The 22617-nt window shown below is 41.2% G+C and overlaps 2 protein-coding genes across 5 annotated transcripts in view; one reads left to right on the top strand and one right to left on the bottom strand.

Moving 5' to 3' along the window:
• Positions 1-22617, bottom strand: part of IL1RAPL1 (interleukin 1 receptor accessory protein like 1) — a 773813-nt gene that overhangs the window by 342726 nt on the left and 408470 nt on the right. The window lies entirely within an intron of this gene.
• LOC311442672 (uncharacterized protein) lies at positions 16411-22606 on the top strand. The gene is made up of 2 exons (XM_084532175.1): positions 16411-17906; positions 21182-22606. The coding sequence occupies exons 1-2, from the start codon at positions 17017-17019 to the stop codon at positions 21222-21224; spliced, it is 933 nt and encodes a 310-aa protein (XP_084388301.1). The 5' UTR covers positions 16411-17016; the 3' UTR covers positions 21225-22606.

Raw genomic sequence — 22617 nt, 5'->3', positions numbered from 1 at the left:
ATGCCAAGGATACATGGAGCATCCGGGCCAGTCACAATACGGTGCTTTTCCCACTCATTCCCAGTCAGACTCACTTCAGCCTCTGATACAGTCAACTGCTGAGATCCCCCTGTCACTCCACAAATACAGATGGGCTCTGGTCCTTTATAGCTCGATGGCATTATAGTGCATTGTGCACCGGTGTCTACTAAAGCCTTATACTTCTGTGGGTCTGATGGCCAGGCCATCGAATCCACACAGTCCAATAAACTTGATTATCCTTTTCCTCCCCCTGGCTGGAGGCAGGGCCTCCCTAATCCTGGTCAGAATCTTCTTCGTTTCTGTGTTTGAAGGACTGTCTGCTGGAAGTTGGAGCAGCAAACTTTTCAGAGAATCCCTTTTTCCTGATTGTTTTCTTTTGCAACTCACGTACCCGTGCCTCTAGGGTCGCGGTAGATTTTCCATCCCATTTTCTCATGTCCTCTCCATGGTCTCGTAAGTAAAACCACAGGGTGGCACGGGGTGAGTACCCACCATATCGTCTTCCTTGTGTGGATGAACGCCTACCCCTGATAGCTGAGACACTGCTCTGTACAGGTACGGAGGAGAATAATCTCTCTTCAAGTTGGTGAACCTTTTCAGAAAGTTTCTCCACAGTGTTCTCTTTTGGTCGGTGGACACTGGTTGGTTCAGGTGGGGATGAAGATAGATTCTCTTTAAGTTGGTGGAACTCTTCAGAAAGTTTCTCCACAGCTGAGACGCAGGCCTGTAAGGAAGAGGAGAGACTTTCTTCGTACTGCCGGAGTTGTTTAGCCACTTCATCCACTGTGGGTTCCTCATCCTCTTTCCAGGCCATTATTGCCAATGAGCTCACATATGATGATGGTGCACTCCGTACAAACTTCCGCCACATGGGTCGTGTACACCTGACTTCATCTGGATCTTTGGATGTTTGTCTGAGGTCTGGATCCTCGTAAATCACTTCCCGTACGGCTAATTCCCTCAGGTACTGGATTCCCTTCTCCATAGTGGTCCACTTGCCTGGTAGACATAAAAGTTCTTCCTTGAAGGGATACCTTTCCCTCACAGCTGAGAGGAGACGCCTCCAGAGGCTGTGAGATTGTGCTCCATCTGCAATTGCTTTGTCAATGCCTGCATCCCTAGCAAGGGATCCCAGTCGCTTGGCTTCCCTGCCGTCTAATTCCACACAATTGGCTCCAGTGTCCCAGCATCGGAGCAGCCAGGTGACAAGCTGCTCACCTATACAGCGACCAAAATCTTTTCGCACATCTCGTAACTCACGCTCGTTTAGGCTTCGGGTAGTTACTGTTGATTTTTCGGCATCCTCATCTTCCTCCTCCTGAACCCTTGATGGCCCAGCGTCGTCGTCATCTCCGTCGTCTCTATACCTAGATTTGGCAGAAGATTCTCTGCGTTCTAAACGACCTGAATCTCTATACCATTTTTTCACCTTCTCTACAGGGGCAGCTTGCACTGCTACTGCTCGTTTCTCTGACCTTGTTACAGGGTCTGCCACAGAGGTTGGAATACCCTCCGCAGGGTCAACTTGCACTGCTACAGCTCGTTTCTCTGACCCAGCTACAGGAGCTGGAGTGGCTGCAGGAACCGGAGCTGGAGTGGCTGCAGGAATCGGAGCTGGAGCGGCTGCAGGAGCTGGGACTGGAGCGGCTGCAGGAACTGGGACTGGAGCGGCTGCAGGAGCTGGGATTGGAGCATCTGCAGAAGCTGGGACTGGAGCGGCTGCAGAGTCCACTGTAGGGGTCACAGTGGCCGTTGGATCTGTCATGGGACTTGGAGTGGCCGCAGGGTCTGTTACTAAGTTGATAGCAGTATCCATGGCAGCTCGATAGGCATGAGCCAGGCCCCAGTATGTTACAAGTATTTGTGTTACTTTGGAACTTCCAGAATCGCGACACCTTGTTTTCAAGCATTCTGCCAGTTTTTTAGGATTTTGCAGTTGTTCAGGGGTGAATTTCCAAAACACTGGGGGTGCCAACTGCTCTAGATGCCTGCCCATATCTTCCCATACTCCCTGCCACCCACAACTATACTGCCTCCGGGCATATCTCCGGATGAGTTTCCTAAGTAGTTGTTTAACTTTAAGCAGAACCTGAAGTGCATTCAGGAGGCAGAACAACAAGACTATGCTGGTCTGAGTATCCCAAGGATATTCAATATCTTGGAGAGCTATTGTAATAAACTCAGAGGATAAGAGGGTGGTGAAGGAGGAAGGGAGAGTGATCAAGGAGGATACAGGGGTGGTGAAGGAGAAAGGGAGAGTGATCAAGTAAGAAAAATTATCTTCCCCTTTCCTCTCCACAGATTGACTCCCTAATGAAAAAAGGCAACAGATATAATTGCTAATAGTTTCCAAAATACAGTTTCCAAAGTATAGAATCGAAGATGTTACTGAGTACAAATACCAGGTTAGAGTCATGGCCAGATATTTCATCATCTCATAAGCCACTGATACAACACACAGTACCATAATGGTCTGAAACCAGGGCCCGGAGAGGATAAACAGCATGACAGAGAGCACATACGGAAAATAACGTGCTATAATACTCAATTTGGAAAACAGGCGCAGCACAGTTGAGATTAAAGCAATCAGCATTATGACAAGTGACTATTAAGCAGGTCTAATACTTATACCAATTTTAATTTAACACACTCTGGTCAGATCTGCCGTTATCTCAACCTTTCGTGCCCCACGTTGGGTGCCAAAAAGACTGTCGTGGTTTAACCCGGCCGGCAGCTAAACACCACGCAGCCGTTCGCTCACCCTCCCCCCTCCCTCTCTGGGACGGGGAAGAGAAATGGAAAGTGAAGCCCTTGAGTTGAGATAAAGACAGTTTCATAAGACAGGAAAATAATAATAATAATAATAATAATAATACAATGATGATAATAGTACTACTACTAATAATATGTACAAACAAGTGATGCACAATGCAATTGCTCACCACCCGCTGACCGATGCCCAGCCTAACCCCGAGCAGTCCGGCCCCCTCCCCCGGCTAGCCACCCCTATATATTGTTTAGCATGACGTCAGATGGTATGGAATACCCCTTTGGCTAGTTTGGGTCACCTGTCCTGGGTCTGTCCCCTCCCAGCTCTTACTGCACCCCCAGCCTGCCTGTTGGCAGGACAGAGCAAAAGGCTGAGGTGTCCTTGGCTTGGTATAAGCACTGCTCTGCAACAATTAAAACATCGGGGTGTTATCAGCACTCTTCTCATCCTAAGCCAAAACACAGCATTCCACCAGCTACCAGGAAGAAAACAAATTCTGTTCTAACTGAAACCAGGACATAAAAATTAATTAATTAATTAATTAATTATTTAAAGGATGAATGAGAAAGAATGGATAATAATGCTATTGGTCACACATGAACACAGATTTAACACAAGAATGAAAAAGAACAACTATTTCACAGTAGTATGCTCTTCACTTTCTTCATGTCTATCAAAACTCCTTGTTAAGTTTCCTGGGTGTAACTATTTTAAGCTCCTTCTTATAGAAGGATCTGTTTAATAATAAAGTACATTTTGGGGAACCAAAGTTTTTGTTCACATATTAAAGATCATGTTATGTTGTTGTGTCATGCTTGAGCATTATTTACAACTCCACAGAACTTTTCAGTCACTGAGCTTCTAGGCAGAGTTCCTTCTCCTGTATGTGTGACTCATGCTGTGTTCTAGAAGCTTTAATTCATTTATGAGGGGATTAAATATTCACAATGTTGAAGTGACTCTGTGCTATGAGAGTTAAAATCAGTGTCTACAGCTGACTAATTTATCATTTGCCCAATGTATCACTTGTGTAAATCTTCCAGGGTTAACTATATTTTCTCTAAAAAAATGAAATCTGTAATGGCCAATGAAAGGACCGTTTAGATGTTTAAATTACAGGTTACAAATATATAGTAAAGTAGGTCTGTCTCTGAAAGCTGTCTGTCTAGGAAGGTTCTCATCCTCTCTCATTGTGCTTTCCTGAAAACAGTTTACTTATGAATTGCCTCTGCTGAAGATTATATAGACACTTTATTAGTACTTTTTTTTTTTTTAATGAACTCCTAAATATATCATTATTACAACATATTATTATTATTTATAATCTTGACTACATATTTCTAGTCTTGACTAGACAATCAAACTTTTTTAAATCCAAAATTTTCAACTTAGTTGCAAGATCCCTGTCTGACAATTTTTAGTGTTTTTCACACTATTTTGAGCTAGATACATCGGATTCTTGATTTCACTTGGACTTGAAACACAGCAGTGTATGAATGACTAGATTTTTTTTTTTTTCAACATTATAGTATTAGATGTTTACCCAGTTATTTTTCTTCTGCTTTCTCTATTCAAAATAAAATTATTTTGAAGGCATGATTATGATAGAGTTACAATGTGTTTATAGGTTCCCTAAAGCTCATTCAAAAGCATTACAGTTATAAAAAACAATGATCTCTAAACTACTTAAGTCACTTAATTCACTGCTTAAATTACCTTCTATATGACTAATACATGCTGGAAACATTAATGGGCTGTGAAGTAGAAGGAATGCTGCAGCTGTAATTATTTTTGTGTACATTTAGAATTCTCTCTAGCATGCGTACATGTATATCCTCCTCTGCCTCCTTTTCTATACATACCCCAGAGAACTGAAAATATTTTACATACTATTGGAAAAGGTTACTCAGTTCTCCAGCTGAAGACATTTATTACTAGCAACAAGATATCCTGCCACATTTCCAGAACAAAATTATGCTTGTGCATACTGTCTGTTCTCAGAGTAAAAACATTTTACATGGGACAGGCATCATTTTGGTGGTCTCCAAGCACAAAAAATGTCTTCTAGGCTATAGGAAGCAAATTTCTACAGAGATATAGTGATAAACATGGAAATTGTCAGTACAGAAGAGTAACATGGATTATGATATACTTATTTTCTGTGGTCTTTGGAGTTTTGTTTCATTTTGGAAAAGGTGTAGATTTTTTTTATTTTTTATTTTTGGCATAGTTTCTACTTCCATCTCTTAGCTAAATGAAGTAATTTGTATAAAATTTATAACTGAGCTAGCATCACAATTAATGTAAAGACCTTTTTGACATATTCTGTATGTCATAACTCCTAAATTTCTCTTAAAAAAAATTAACTTGCTGATTAAAGAAACTGACATAACTGGAAAAAATAATAAATGTGCAAGAATGCACATTTCTCTATTCTCTATATTCTCTATTTCTCCCTATAGTCTTCCAGAGAGCCTTCTACATGTTCACTTCCTGTCCTGCTGTTTTGAGAAGGAATCACAGAATCACAGAATCACAGAATTTCTAGGTTGGAAGAGACCTCCAAGATCATCGAGTCCAACCTCTGACCTAACACTAACTGTCCTCCACTAAACCATATCCGTAAGCTCTACATCTAAACGTCTTTTAAAGACCTCCAGGGATGGTGACTCCACCACTTCCCTGGGCAGCCCGTTCCAATGTCTAACAACTTTTTCAGTAAAGAAGTTCTTCCTAACATCCAACCTAACACTCCCCTGGCGCAACTTAAGCCCATTCCCCCTCGTCCTGTCACCAGGCACGTGGGAGAACAGACCAACCCCCACCTCACTACAGCCTCCTTTTAGGTACTTATAGAGAGCGATAAGGTTGCCCCTGAGCCTCCTTTTCTCCAGGCTGAACAAGCCCAGCTCCCTCAGCCACTCCTCGTAGGACTTGTTCTCCAGGCCCCTCACCAGCTTCGTCGCCCTTCTCTGCACCCGCTCAAGCACCTCGATGTCCTTCTTGTAGCGAGGGGCCCAAAACTGAACACAGTACTCAAGGTGCGGCCTCACTAGAGCCGAGTACAAGGGGACTATCACTTCCCTAGCCCTGCTGGCCACACTGCTTCTTATACAAGCCAGGATGCTGTTGGCCTTCTTGGCCACATGAGCACACTGCTGGCTCATATTCAGCCGACTATCCACCAATACTCCCAGGTCCTTCTCTGCCAGGCAGCTTTCCAACCACTCATCTCCCAGCCTGTAGCTCTGCTTAGGGTTATTGCGCCCCAGGTGCAGGACCCGGCACTTGGCCTTGTTGAACTTCATGCAGTTGACCTCAGCCCATCGGTGCAGCCTATCCAGATCCTCCTGCAGAGCCTTCCTACCCTCGAGCAGATTGACACACGCACCTAACTTGGTGTTATCTGCGAACTTACTGAGGGTGCACTTGATCCCCTCATCCAGGTCATCGATGAAGATATTAAAGAGGACCGGCCCCAGCACCGAGCCCTGGGGAACGCCACTAGTGACCGGCCTCCAACTGGATTTGACTCCATTCACCACGACTCTTTGGGCCCGGCTATCCAGCCAGTTTCTAACCCAATGAAGCATACGCCAGTCCAAGCCAAGAGCAGCCAGTTTCTTGAGGAGAATGCTGTGGGAAACAGTGTCAAAAGCCTTGCTGAAGTCAAGGTAGACCACATCCACAGCCTTTCCCTCATCCACCCAGCGCGTCACTTTGTCATAGAAGGAGATCAGGTTCGTCAAGCAGGACCTACCTTTCATAAACCCATGCTGACTGGGCCTGATCACCTCCTTGCCCTGCAAGTGCCGTGTGATGACTCTCAAGAGAATCTGCTCCATGAGCTTCCCTGGCACTGAGGTCAAACTGACAGGCCTATAGTCCCCAGGTCTGCCCTCCGGCCCCTCTTGTAGATGGGCATCATGTTTGCTAGCCACCAGTCAACTGGGACCTCCCCAGTTGAAAAAAACAGGACAGTTGAAAAAAACAGGACTCCTCAGTTGGAAAACAAAGGACACCTGACAAACACTGGACACCTGACAAATATCCCAAATATGACACTCGCTGTCTCATATAAACCACTTTATATCAACTCTTATGTACAAGACACAGAGGGGACTGCCTGTCCAGTGTGCTTGACGCTGCTCTCATATTATTTTGTCCATGCAATTGCATCTTTCAGTTTGTACTCACAGTATATAACCATCATGAAATCTGGTGCAAGTCACATTTTCAGAGCATTTCAAATCCACATAAATAGCATTTACTGATTCATCTGGTTGGCATTGTCATTTTGAATATAAGCACGTTAGAAAATGGGAGAAAAAAAAACATCGTCTGAACTCTTCTATTTTTGCTTATTTTGTTTCATTTGACCTTTGCCAATTTTCATCATGCAGTGAACAAGATTTGAAGATGCATGGGAGGATTTTTCTCATAAAGAATGGGAAAGTACAGCTTAACAGTACCACTCTACACAAACTGTACATCATTACATACAATATTGGCTTATTGCTCTGATGAATGACTAGGCATTTTCTCTCTGGTGAACGATATGAGAGGTTAACACAGTCCCTTCATTGCCTGCTGAAGACTCCATGTGACCAAAAAGCTGGGACCTGTACAGTTTTAGAATGATTCCCTAAGGTTAAATAAACTTTCCCAGAAGAAAACAAACAAACAAACAAACAAAAAGATTTGTTAAGGAAAACTGTTCATATGGAAAAACTCAACATTTTTTTCAAAAGCAAAGGGCAATGTTTCAGACCAGGCAACTGTTCTGATATAACACTCCTTGAATAGTGAACAGACATGAAATTGAACAGGTGTTTCTTGGGTCTATATACAAACCTGCTCTTTATTTTGGCTTCAGCACTTGATAGTCAAACAGAGAAATTAGCAATTGCAATGAGCACAAATGGAGTATTTACTCAGTCAGTGTACTGTAACAATCTAGTAGACCTCACACTTACCTGAGGCAATTCTTTTTTTCATTTCAAGTGACACGTCAATGCAACATTGCTGTCAGTAAGGAAAGGGGCTGTCTTTTTCCAAAGCTGAAATTCATGGTACTGTAAAGGAAATCTTTCTGCTAGAGGCTATTTTACCATGCAGCAGACAGCATTCTGTCACGGGGAGAATGTGACACACCCTCAGTATCACCATTGGCCTCAACTGTGCCTGCCTGGGGACATTGGTTCCACTGAGTACTACTCGGTATCCTAAGAGAATGATACAACCTGGAAATGGGAAAGCTATTAAATCACTGTCCTAAAGAAGATTTTAAGAGTGACAAGGATTCAATATAATTTCATATGAACTGTAACCTGTACAATTTGTTAATGATCTTTCTACTTTACACACTATATAGCCTAGGGTAAACTATAAAAAAGTCACAGATAGCATATTAATTGTAACATCATGTACATGCCCCATTAGCATTAAAATCAAACAATTCTATAAACATGCAATTTGTGGATTTAAAATACATGAAAAAAGAAAAAAAGAAAAGTGAAGCAAATACACTTAGATGCAAAGGAATAGAGTAATTAAAATTTCCTTAATCTTGCCACCTTGTATGACTATATTACAATGTTATCTTTAAGTAGCATAAGCACATCTTTTTCTCCCTAATCTTTGCTCCACTTAGTCAGCTCTTCTTATTTAGAACTGTCCAAGTGCAATCACTACAACTGATGTACAATTCCCAGTAAACGTGCTCTGATCTCTTCTTACTTTCTCTACTCCGTATGCAGGTCCTGATTTTCCTTCTGCATATTCTGACCAAATACAAAGGATTTCATTTCCTTATAAGCTTGCATGTAATTTTATCACTATACTGTCCATATTTTTTTTTTTTCACTAACCTTTAAGATTTCAAACTAGAATATTTGACTGCAGTCTCCCAGAGACATTTTTATTTTTTTCTGTCCCTGTACTGAAAACCTGAGCTAAACAATTTATGAAGAACCGGTTGTTTTTTACTGAAGTGGTAACTGAAATTTTCTGTTTTCAGATTAACCACTCCCAAATTTACCTTGACTAAATGAAAGTGTCCATTAAATGATATGCACATGGAATTAGCAGCTGACAATCTTAGCTCACTTCATGTGTAACTTACATAAACTCAATTTTTGCATTCCAGCTGCTTGAATGTAGTTAGTATGTCGTAGCCCTACATTCAAGTCAAGTCTTTAACAAGAACATTACCAGAAACACTCAAAGTATACTTCAAACACTTCAGTGATGATAGAAGGGAAGAATATATTCATATTGTTGAACTGTCCATCAACTTAAAACACAAGAATTTGCAACTGCAAATTCAGGTCTTATTGCAGTTATGAGCCAATTTGCAGTGACCAAGAAGTCAGAATCTCAGTCAAAACTCAGACATTTTGGTGGGGACCAGTTCTCTATTGAAAAGTACTATTTTCCTCACATTATTGATAGCATTAACCTTTGTTTACTGGGGTAACGTTGTGAGATTCAGGTGCCTTGAGGTATTAAAGATACAGAACAATGACTACAGTAATTAAAGCCTTTGGTAGGGGGAGCAGTATGAGCTTAAATGAACATTTTCATGATAGTGGTACTGAAAAAACTAATGCCAGCCAGTCCTAAAATATTGTATATCCAGTGCTGCTGAAGGGATTCAAGTATAGATGTTTATTTAGAAGACTCATTTTTACACTTTATTATTAGTGTTATGCAGCAACGTACCATGGAACTCTGCATATCATCTGTCCCTTGTCTGCATTCCAGTAGGAAGACCTCAGGCTTGCTGGGACTGAGAATCTGCTCTATGTGTTGAATGGTGACAGAGCCATGGGGTCTAGGCACCTTCTTCTTCTTCCCCCCAGAACTGAGTGAAAAGGGTACTTGGAAGTACATTTCCATTAAAAGATAAGGTTTTGGTTTTGATCTTTCATTTGCCTTCACTGTGATAACTATGCTGAAATAAATTTATTTTATAAGACCTTGTCTTTTTCCAAGAATTGACAAACAGAGTAATAGAAGCAAATTGTAGCCAAAACCAAAGATGTTGTTAGCAAAGCTGCTTTTAGTATGTAACACAAATAATGAATAGCCCTTTCAAAGTATTTGAGTAAACCTTTGGCATTAAAGTACTGTATTAACAATCCCCATACTTTAAACACTAGAGGAATAATGAATCACAGTTAAATTAGTAGGTATAATGCCACACATACAGAAACTACTGACTGTCACTTAAATAAGTGTTATCTTTATATACATGACTGCGAGAGTGTCTTTGATCATGTGTTCTTCTTTCAATTACATCTCAAAGCTGGGGCTTACCGAATGCCACTTGTAACTTAGTAGTAATGATCATGGAATCTAGACAGAGAGTAACTGTGAAGCCAGGCCTTGAAGTTATTAATCCTATTATCACCTGTGTATATATGTATATATATGGATGTATATATATGGATGTATCTTCAAATAATATCTTCAAATAATATATATATATATATATATATGCATACATAAATCTATGCATGAAGAGAATGGTTCAAGTCGTTTAGGTAGCAAAAATGCAGAAGCACCTTTGACAGTCTGTTCCCCTCCCCAACCTCCCTGCTTGAGCAAAGCATCTGTCCTAAGCAGATAACCATCAGCGGCAGTCATGATGGATTGATATGATGGATGATATCCTGGACTCTTCAGAGATAGAAAACAAATAGCTAATTTGAGCAGACAAGACTTTTTTTTTTTTCCTTTTCTGGAGTTATAGTCCAACATGCTTGGGCATTGTATGTATAATATCAGCATATTACATATTAATTCTACTAATTTCATACCTAAAACCCCAAGCTGACTGGTCTTGACCTGAGGCTAGATGTCACACATTGGAAGGAAGTCCTTTCAATTGTCATAAAACTTCACAAAACATGTTAGGGTTTAACTGAATACCGAGGAAGAACTACATCTAGGCCCAAACACTGAACTGAGCTGTTCACAATTATCTGCACTAAATATAACGTCCAGACCACGTAGATAGAAATTTCAGAAAAACAAACAAACAAATAATAAAACAGCAAACAACACTCCCCCAACAAAAGCACGTCATGAAAATGACTTTGAATACAGAGAAGCTCCCTGACACTGAAGACAGGGAAGGAAGGACGGAAGGACAGAAGGACGGACGGACGGACGGACGGACGGAAGGAAGGAAGGAAGGAAGGAAGGAAGGAAGGAAGGAAAGATTCTCATACAAGTTTTTTTTTTTTTGTCTAGGAGCTAGACAAAAAAGTAAAATCATTTACTGGACTGCCAGGAAAAAAAAAAAAAAGAAGTGTTAGGAACACTGGAAAACAAATGAAAAGCTAATTTTTATTTCTCTACTGTCTACACTGACTATGAAAAAAATTCCAAATGTGCATCTGGTCTGCATCTAAATTTACTGGAAATATTTCTCTTCAGATAAGAAATAAAAAAAAAAAAAAAGCACTTTTTATTTTTTATCACCATCTACATTACTTATCAAATTTCCATAAACACAACAAGAACTCCTTGATAAAAAATAAAGCCCCAGAATGAAGACTTGCAACAAAGATGCATTTGTCTTTACTTCCTGTATCAGAAAAAGAGGAATCACTGGATTTGTTGTGATTTTAACAAGACAGAGAAGAAGAACAAAGAGAAGAGCAAGGGAAATAGGGTCAGAGATCTCCACCTTTCTGATCTTGTGTATGCTGGGTTCCACACCACCCCTTCTTCATTCCTCACATCATTGGGTGCCCTACTCTGATCACTGAAGGTAGAGAGAAGCAAGGATCAGAATAATGACCATGAAAGAACTTCTGAATGCTTCTAGGATGGGTTTTGGTTTGGGGGGAATAGTCTAATTCTAATTGTAGGAAGCAATTAGACTAGGTCAGATGAATAGAGGTTCTTCAGTACCTCTACTTTATTTCTAGCCTTCTGGGTTATGGCACATAGTCAGTGGCCTAGTCAGTGCCCTTTTCACATTCACCATTTCTGAAATAAGTCTTGCATGTCCTCACCATAAATAACTATTTGACTTTTCCTGGAGTCTGACTAAAGAATCTCAACTATTTTGTAGAGGAACATTTGTAACATTTACTTGTGCAGAAATCTTGGAAATGATAACCTAATTACTTAAAAGTCTTGTTTGTTGAACTCATGTCTTTTAAGTCAGTTTGATGAATTTTGGGAGCATCAACAACTATTTCAGATTTGCATTTCAGAATGATTAAGTTTATAAATTCATTCAATCACATTGCATTCTTACATTATAAACTCTAATATTTTAAAATGTCATCCTGATGACATAGCACTAAACAGAAGGATATATCCTTTAACTTTCACAGTACGTTATATGAATATATAAAGTCAATTTAATTACAAATTCAGTTTAAGACATTTCAGTTTTGTTATTCACTTCATATAATGGCATGCTATGTTTAAACTACAGTAACTGTCAGTCTAGCTGATGGAATCCAGCAAATGATTCATCTGAAAAGCGACAACAAAACAATAACAACAAAACACAAAACAACAAATACAAACAAACTAAACAATACCCAAACCAATTCATTTACTTAACAGTGGGCATTTGAGACACCCAAACATATCCCATCTAGCCTCCTCAAGCTCCAGGGCCATTTATATCATATTTTTGCAAATGTCTTGGAGATGTTCTTAGTGCCTCTAAAATAGTATTAGACGCTTATTCCTGTGTAACTAAATCAAGTCTTAGCTACCTATTTTAAGGTGATCTAAACTGAGCAGAATAGGAATGACAGTAGATAGAATGTAGATATTTAGCATATAGATTTTTAAACTTTGATATGTACAGGCTGTTTATAGACACAGAGGTAAATACTTGCATGACAGATCAAAATACATTCTGAAATCAGATATTAAGAGTAAATTTAAATGATCAATGAAAAAGTAAGAGGGTGATATTATTACTAACTATATAAGTTGGTTGCTCTGAATTCCGTTATAGGAAGCAAGAAAAAAAAATCTATAAACAATCTTTGGAGACAAAATAGTTTTGAAAATATTTACAACTCATTTTAGTTCTTTGTATTCCATTTTCTCTAGTGCCTGGAGAAATATAATTTACTATTGACTTAAGTACGTAGTAAATTGAATTAATTGTATCTGTATTTTCTTTCCTCCACTTTTGCTAAAACAGCCACTTCCTCCATGATGTTATATATCTTTCAGTCCTTTTCCAAGATGGATAAAATTTGTTACTAGCAAAGTGTAAAATGGACTAGATGCTGTCTACAGTCTGAGAAAGAAACTGTTTCTTACTACAAATAATGCATATTAATGCATCCTTATTACATGTAAGGATTTTTTCATCTTAAATTGCAGGTGCAAAAACAAACCTTTGATAGATTTTATTATTATACTGACATGAGCTTTGAAGGTTTTTTGTTTGGTTGGTTGGTTTTTTTTTTTTTTTTTTTTTTTTGATTGGAAGTATTTTGACAAGAAGACCCATAGCAATCAAAGGCAAGTTTGGTTTGCTAGAAGTATGCCCATGGATGGGGGAAAATATATATAACAAAAACAAAACTAGCAAAATAGTAGAAGCAATATTCAGTTATTTGTCACTTCACTGTATATCAGCAAATATCTCAGCAACAAAAGAATTATTAATAAAAGAAACCTGGCATATTTAAGGCTTTCTACCTACTCAAATACACCATTTTCTTTTTCTTTCCCAATATCAACATTACCTTATTATCTATAACTACAGGTATTATATATTTTCCTCTCACTATAAATTTATGTAAATTTAATGAAGTCATTAAAATATTACCTTTTTTCATTATATACTTTCATGAAGCCATATCTAAACCAACTTTCTAGATTACCTCTTATAGGCTTCAGCCTTGGTTTTATCTTGTTTATAAAATTCCATCAAGACTTTTCACTTAAAATCATTACCCTAATGATTACCCTGTAAAATCATTACACTGCAGAGATCGTACTTCTCCTTTACCTAATCACTGCCATGCTGCTTGCTTTGTTTGTTTATTTGTTTGTTTTTCCCCAGTGTCAGGTTCTCACTGAGACAAGCAAATAGCTGACATTTACTGCAGTTTAAAAAGCATGCATAACTTGTATCAATTTAAAAATGAGAAGAGATACTCTGTTGACCTATTTCTCTCTTCTATATTAGGTATTTGCTTTGTCCTCCTGCAGTGTCAGAAAGACAGGGAAGAATGAGAATGAACAGATTTCAATCACTTGATTTCTAACAAGCATCAACTTCAAGAAAAACTCCTATCTTGTTCATTTCTAGGAACTAGCAGCTGTCTTTTCCATTTGTACAGGACATTTGATGTAAGCTCCAACAATACATCCTCTATATATTCCTATAGTTGGACTGAAAGCTATTTCTGCTCACCAAGGTATCCTTATAGTTTTAGTGAAAAATGTCATGTGTCATGGGTGGCTGGCTAATCCACTAAGCATACACTGGAAAACGATCACACCTTGATCACCATAAATTACAGATTCCTTGTCATGGTTACTGAACACTTTTGTGGAAGGAAAGCACTTCGAAAATAGTTCAGACAAGCTTATAAATTGAGTGTAATAATGAATCACAGAATCACAGAATCACAGAATTGTAGGGGTTGAAAGGGACCTCAAGAGATCATCGGGTCCAACCCCCCTGCCAAAGCAGGTTCCTTAGAGCACATTGCCCAGGTAGGCATCCAGATGGGCCTTGAATATCTTCAGAGAAGGAGACCCCATAGCCTTCCTGGACAGCCTGTGCCAGTGCTCCGTCACCCTCACCATGAGGGTTCTTTCTCATGTTGGTGCGGAAGAGAGTCAATTTCCCTGTTATACACAAACCCAATAAAAGCAAGGGAGTAGACCTAGGAAAGCGCATCTCCCTTGAGCAATAGATATTCTGAACTTACACACCACTCTGAGTTCTTGACTTTTTAACAAAGACCTGTTATGATTGTTCAAACATTTAAATAACTCAAACAATTGTAGATATCTCTTTTTTTTTTTTTTTCCCTGTTATTCCTTTTTCATTGCCCCAAGTTTCTTGCTATATTGCTGTGTGTTTATTTGCTAAAACAAAACTACTTTTGTGTGTATGTGAGTACTAGTGCTCTAAACCAGTACCTCTGGGCTTCACTCAAAAGCATCACAATACACTTAAATCATGAAAACATGCAAATCTGCATTACAAACTACTTTGGAATATTTTTTAATCTGTTTGAAGTGTTCTTTTTCTATTAATTACTTTACCACTGTGATACTTACTTAAAGGAATTAAGAGAATAGTAGGCACTTCTGAGAGTTACTTCTGTGCTAGTACATTTGGTCTTCATTGAAGAAAGCTTATTTCTCACATCCATTGTCAGTTTTCCTTGTTACTGACACAATTAATGTAACCAGGGAACCCATGCAGAATATTTGTTTTAGGAAAAATCATGGTTTTGAACTTTTAAGAGGAATTGTTGTAATTATGTTAATATCTTAATTTCATATATTTACTCTTTTCTGTTCTTAATTTTCAATCAGATTTAACATCCGATTGTTATCTGAACATTGATTGTTTTCTGAAGGAAAGTCAGTTTATATTTTATGGCCAGAGTCTATCTTAAGATAATAATTGGTTTAAAGAAAAATGTCTAAAGGAAAAAAAATATATATATTTATAAGCACATATAGGCAGGGAAAACACCCTTCCTACAATAAGTCAGATTTTATAAATGGTTGATAAAATGAAATTATAAATTCTTATCCATAAACATGTTTTACATTTCTCAAGATGATGAAGAATAGTAGTTGCAGAAGCTTGAGTTCTACTCAATGATCCTTGTGGGTCCCTTCCCACCATTTGACCACCATTTCACCCTTCTATGATTTCTATGATAAAATCAGAAAATACAACTGATATGAAGAGATATTTAACATACAGCTAAACAGCAAAGATTAAGGTTCATCCTAAAAATTGAGTTAGAAACACTGTTATGTTTGAAGCCTCTACATTTACATGTGAAAGACCATAGCAATGGTAATGAAGCTAAATACAAATTTTGCCAATAATCTGATTTTGTTTTAGGATTGTCTTTTCTTTCTCTTATTCAGATGTAAAACTAGAAAAATCTATATGCTTTACTGTATTTCAATCTGTCCTTCTTCCTCTAAAATGATAGATTGTACAGGAATAATAGATACAGTTAAAGATTCTCAGGCAGATGCTTTTTTTTTTTTTTTAATTATTATTATTTTTTATTCCCATAGTTGTGGTTATTCCCAGTTTGAACCCAGCAGTCAGATATTAATTTTAAACTTCAAAAATCAATAACATTGAATGAACTGCAGACAGTGTTTTTTATGGCTGATAAATAGCTAATACATATATCTTAAGTTTGTTAAAAGATGCAGAAGTTATTTTAGACAAATTAACAGACATCTGTATGTACTGGGTCTGGCTGGAATGTTAACTTTCCCGGCAGCAGCCCATACAGTGCCGTACTCTGTACTTGTAGCTGGAACAGCAGTGTTATCACACCAGCGTTGTGTCTACTGCTGAGCAGCAGTGGCACAGCATTGGGCCTTTCTCTAACTCTCCTAGGGGGTGGGCAAAAAAGTGAGGAGAGAAACATCACCAGGGCAGCTGACCTAAACCAATCAAAGGGATATTCCATACCATGTGGTGTCACACTCAGCAATAAAAGGTGGAAACAGGAAGAAGAGGGGAGGGGTGGGCTCTCGTTGAGAAGACGTCGGTCCTCCTCTTGAACACCGGCTGCGTGCGTTGAGGCCTTGCTTCAAGGACATGGTCAATCATCGCTCATTTGTGGGAAGTAGAGAGTAATTTCTTTCCTCTGCACTTCCATATAGCTTTCATTTATTTTGTTTGTTTGTCTTCCTCCCTTTTTTCCCCTTTCCTTTTTATTTCCCCTTAGTTAAATTGTTTAGTTCATGGTAGTCTTTATTTAATTATTATAATTATTTCCCTTTAATTAAATTATCCTTATCTCAACCCGTGAGTTGTTCTTTGCTTTACTTCTCCCCCTCCTCATCTAAAGGAGGGGGAGTGAGAGAGCGGTTGTGGGGTTTAGCTGCCCAGCACGGTAAAACCACCACAGTCCTTTTTGGCGCCCAACGTGGGGCTCGAAGGGTTGAGATAACAATAGAATTGATTAAACGCATACAACTAACACACTTGCTTGCTAGTAACCATGTTCCTTGCCCTGTTAATAATAATGGCTTTGTTCATATGTCATGCAATTCGTGTCATATTCTCCTTTCTCCTATATATCCGATCCGACAAAGTGCTACAATCTGTGTTCACTTTTTTTAATTCGTTGTGCTGCCAAGCACTGACCTTGGTTTTACTCTGGAATTCAGGCTCTGCGCTGTTATCATTTGGGTCCCATGGAAACTATCTTTCAGAGAATATTCAGAACTACACTGCCTTCCTTTTCTCATCTGGACACCAGTTTATTAATAATATCAGGAATGGTACCTTTCCCTTCTTTCACAGTGGGCTAATTACAACAGTTTGGGAGTATTTTGAAGATCCATCTGTAACCCATGTATTGCTATTTCTAATTCTGAATAACAGGTTTCATTTTCTCTCTAAGATTAGCCGATTGTTTAGAAAACTTATTTGGGAATCTGTCCCGAAACAGTCTCGTGGTGAGTGGCACGGTGTGTGGGATGATGTTAGCAGATACCTGTCACGAGTGTCTCCTCCAATAGTTTTGAACTTCACCCCTGAGCAAGTGCTAAATCCTAAAAACTTGGTAGAATGTTTGAGAGTTGTATGTCCTGACCCTGATAATGCCGGAGAACAACAGCTTGCAGCATTGTGCTGGGTCCTGGTTTATTCCTATCAAACACTGTTTAACATCATCCAGCAATTTGAAGAGAGGGAGGAAGTCTCTGAATCTGATGACCAAGTAACACACGCTGTGGCTGACCCAGAGGACCAACCAACTATGGTATCAGTCGCCCCCATAGTCAAGTCAAAACAATGGAAACGGAGGTCAGCTCGTTTAGTAAGGGAAGAAGGCTCTCCTAAGAAGGAGGGAGAAGGGGAATTGGCAGGCACCTCTAAAGCAGAGCCGTCACAAAAACAGCAGGAAGACGAGACGGAAATCATAAAGGAATCAGAAATCACTCGATCCTTATCCCTGAGTGAGATGCGAGAAATACGAAAGGATTATGGTCGATGCCCAGGTGAACACATCCTCACTTGGCTGCTCCGATGCTGGGATGCTGGGGCCAGTAGCCTATAATTAGAAGGCAATGAAGCCAAGCAGCTGGGATGCCTCTCTAGAGAAAGGGTAATCGACAAAGTAATCGGGAGAGGAGCACAGGCCCTCAGCCTCTGGAGACGACTCCTGGCAGCTATCAAAGAAAGATATCCCCATAAGGAAGATATTGTATATCACATAGGCAAGTGGACCACTGTGGATAAAGGTCTCCAACATTTGCGGGAATTAGCTGTGCGGGAGATGATTTATAGTGATTTGGACAATGCCCAGACACCTCAAGACCCCGATGAAGTCCAGTGCACAACATCCATGTGGCGTAAATTTGTGCGGAGTGCACCATCAGCACATGCCAGTACCCTGGCAGCAATTCACTGGGATGAGGGGATGGGACCAACAATGTATGATGTCTCCTGCCAGCTTCAAAAATATGAAGACAATCTCTCTGCTCCGCTACAGTCCTGTGTCTCAGCTGTGGAGAAATTGTCTAAAGGACTTGACAAGCTTGTGGAGAAAGTATATTCCCCCTCATCTAGACAGAGTGATACTTCAGCCACTAAGAATCAGCATTCGCCTGCTCAAGAGAGAGAGTACCCAAGACGTACACCACGTGGCACCTTGTGGTTTTATCTGCGTGACCAGGGGGAAGATATGAGGAAATGGGATGGTGTACCTACTTCAACCCTAGCTGCTCGGGTACGTGAACTGAAAGGAAATACAGCAGCAAGAAGAGGGGCTCCTAAGAGAAATGCTGCTCCAGTTTCTATTGGGCAGTACCCCAGAGGCAGTAGAAGAGCTGATGTTATTCTTGACCACGATGAAGGGACCTCTACCTCTCATTTGCCAGAATTTGTGCATTTGCAAGAATTAAGTGGCAGACGCTCCAGCCAGGACTAGAGGGGCCCTGCCTCTGGCCAGGTAGAGGAGAGGGATAACCGGATTTATTGGACTGTGTGGATCCGATGGCCTGGAACATCAGAACCACAGGAATACAAAGCTTTAGTGGACACTGGCGCACAATGCACCTTAATGCCATCAGGCTACCAAGGGACAGAACTCACCTGTATCTCTGGAGTGACAGGGGGATCCCAACAACTATCTGTACTGGAAGCTGAAGTGAGTCTAACTGGGAATGAGTGGCAAAAGCATCCCATTGTGACTGGCCCAGAGGCTCCGTGTATCCTTGGTATAGACTATCTCAAGAGAGGGTACTTCAAGGATCCAAAAGGATACCGGTGGGCTTTTGGCATAGCTGCTTTGAGCACAGAGAAGATTAGGCAGCTGTCTACCCTGCCTGGCCTTTCAGAAGACCCTTCTGTTGTAGGATTGCTGAAGGTTGAAGAACAACAGGTACCAATTGCTACTACAACAGTGCACCGACGGCAATATCGCACCAGCCGAGACTCCCTGATTCCCATCCATGAGTTGGTTCACCGACTGGAGAGTCAGGGAGTAATCAGCAAGACTCGCTCACCCTTTAATAGTCCTATATGGCCAGTACGAAAGTCTAATGGCGAGTGGAGGCTAACAGTGGACTATCGAGGCCTGAATGAAGTCACGCCACCACTGAGTGCTGCAGTGCCGGACATGCTAGAACTTCAGTACGAACTAGAGTCAAAGGCAGCCAAGTGGTACGCCACAATTGATATTGCTAATGCATTTTTCTCCATCCCTTTGGCAGCAGCATGCAGGCCGCAGTTTGCCTTCACTTGGAGGGGCATCCAATACACCTGGAATTGGCTGCCCCAGGGGTGGAAACACAGCCCTACCATTTGCCATGGACTGATCCAGTCTGCACTGGAGCAAGGGGGAGCTCCTGAGCACCTTCAGTACATTGACGACATCCTCGTGTGGGGCAACACAGCAGAAGAAGTTTTTGAGAAAGGGAAGAAAATAATCCAAATTCTCCTGAAAGCTGGTTTTGCCATTAAAAAAAGCAAGGTCAAGGGGCCTACACAGGAAATCCAGTTCCTGGGGGTAAAATGGCAGGATGGACGTCGCCATATTCCAATGGATGTGATCAATAAAATAACAGCAATGTCTCCGCCAACTAGCAAAAAGGAAACGCAAGCTTTCCTAGGCCTCGTGGGATTCTGGAGAATGCATGTGCCAGGCTATAGTCAGCTTGTGAGTCCTCTATATCGAGTGACTCGAAAGAGAAACTATTTTGAGTGGGGCCCTGAGCAACAACAGGCATTTGAACAAATCAAACAAGAAATAGCTCGTGCAGTAGCCCTTGGGCCTGTCCGTACTAGACCAGCTGTGCAAAATATACTGTACACTGCAGCTGAGGAGCATGGGCTCACCTGGAGCCTTTGGCAGAAAACCCCAGAAGAAACTCGAGGTCGACCTCTGGGCTTCTGGAGTCGGGGCTATCGAGGATCAGAAGCCAATTACACCCCAACTGAAAAAGAAATACTCACAGCATATGAGGGTGTTCGAGCTGCTTCAGAAGTTGTGGGTACAGAGGCACAGCTCCTCTTGGCACCGCGGCTACCTGTGTTACACTGGATGTTCAAAGAGAAAATTCCCACTACACACCATGCAACTGATGCTACATGGAGTAAGTGGATAGCGTTAATTACACAGCGGGCTCGAATGGGAAAACCCAATCGCCCAGGAATCCTGGAAGAGATTATGGACTGGCCGGAAGGCAGAGATTTCAGAGTGCCAACAGAAGAGGTAACCCGTGCTGAAGAGGCACCACCATACAATGAGTTGCCAGAAGACAGAAAGCAGTATGCCTTGTTTACTGACAGATCCTGCCGTGTGATAGGGAGCCATCGGAAATGGAAAGCTGCTGTGTGGAATCCCATACGACGAGTTGTGGAAGCCATGGAAGGGGAAGGTGAGTCGAGTCAGTATGCAGAAGTAAAAGCCATATAACTAGCCCTAGATATCGCCGAAAGAGAAAATTGGCCAGTATTGTATCTTTATACTGACTCATGGATGGTGGCAAATGCTCTGTGGGGGTGGCTGCAGCAATGGAAAGAGAGCAACTGGCAGCGCAGAGGTAAGCCTATCTGGGCTGCTACCCTGTGGCAAGATATTGCTGCCCGGGTAGAAAACCTGGATGTTAAAGTACGTCATGTAGATGCCCACATGCCCAAGAGTCGCACTACTGAAGAACATCAGAACAACAAAGAAGTGGATCGAGCTTCGAAAATTGAAGTGACTCAGGTGGACCTAGACTGGGAACGTAAGGGTGAGCTGTTTGTAGCTCGATGGGCCCATGAAACATCAGGACATCTGGGGAGAGATGCCACTTACAGATGGGCTCATGATTGAGGGGTGGACTTGACCATTGAGGCCATCACACAGGTTACCCATGAGTGTGAGACCTGTGCTGCAATCAAGAAAGCCATGAAGGTAAAATCTCCCTGGAACAGGGGGAGATGGTTAGGGTTTCAATATGGTGAGGCCTGGCAAATTGACTATATCGGACCACTCCCAAAAACTCGCCAAGGCAAACGGTACATACTCACCATGGTAGAAGCAACTACTGGGTGGCTGGAAACATACCCTGTAAACCATGCCACAGCCCGAAACACTATCTTGGGCCTGGAAAGACAAGTATTGTGGCGTCATGGTACACCAGAGAGAATTGAGTCTGACAATGGGAGTCATTTCCGAAACAATCTTGTTACCTCCTGGGCAAAGAGGCATGGTATTGAGTGGGTGTACCACATCCCTTACCACCCACAAGCCTCTGGGAAGGTTGAGAGGTACAATGGATTGTTAAAGACTATGTTACAAGCATTAGGTGCTGGGACGTGGAAACAATGGGACACAAATCTACCAGAAGCCACTTGGCTACTTAACAATAGGGGGTCTGACAGCCGTGCTGGTCCTGCCGAAACAAAACCCCTACACACTGTGAAAGGAGCTAAGGTTCCCGTAGTGCATATAGGAAGGTGGATGGGGAAGGCAGTGTGGGTTGCTCCTGCCTCGGGAAAAGGCAAACCCACTCGTGGGATTGTCTTCGCCCAAGGACCAGGGTATACCTGGTGGGTCATGCAAAAGAATGGGGATATCAAGTGTGTGCCTCAAGGAGATTTGACATTGAGAGAAAACTAATCTATAATCTAAGTTATATGTTGTAGGAAGATGCTGTAGGATCAACGACAGGTCAACTTTGCAAGGAGCCGGGCAGTGCAACAAGGACTTGAGCTAAGCTGGTGCTGGTGTCCAGACATCCAACTCCGCCTGCCTTGAGTGGCCACTTTGGCAGATGAAGACCTAATTATCAACAGTTCTTATGAACATTTTCCAAGAAAGACCTATGGAATGAAAAGATACACCTGCCTATTAATCCTGTCCTGTTAAATCCTTGTCCTGTTAAAGGACAAGGGATAATGATGAGAATGCTTGTATGCTAAAGTATGGGGATCTGAGTGTGACACAAATGTTATGGAATAAGGGGTGGAGGTTGTACTGGGTCTGGCTGGAATGTTAACTTTCCCGGCAGCAGCCCATACAGTGCCGTACTCTGTACTTGTAGCTGGAACAGCAGTGTTATCACACCAGTGTTGTGTCTACTGCTGAGCAGCAGTGGCACAGCAT

The sequence above is a fragment of the Aythya ferina genome, assembly GCF_964211825.1.
Source record: "Aythya ferina genome assembly, chromosome: 1".
Lineage (NCBI taxonomy): Eukaryota > Metazoa > Chordata > Aves > Anseriformes > Anatidae > Aythya > Aythya ferina.
This window is presented reverse-complemented; position numbering and strand designations above follow the sequence as displayed.

Bases quoted from the DNA above. Each gene is read 5' to 3' on its own strand.
- LOC311442672 (XM_084532175.1), top strand. From the start codon at position 17,017: ATGTTCCTTGCCCTGTTAATAATAATGGCTTTGTTCATATGTCATGCA. The intron at 17,907-21,181 runs GTCACAAAAACA...GCACTACTGAAG, and splicing joins GGCACCTCTAAAGCAGAGCC to AACATCAGAACAACAAAGAA.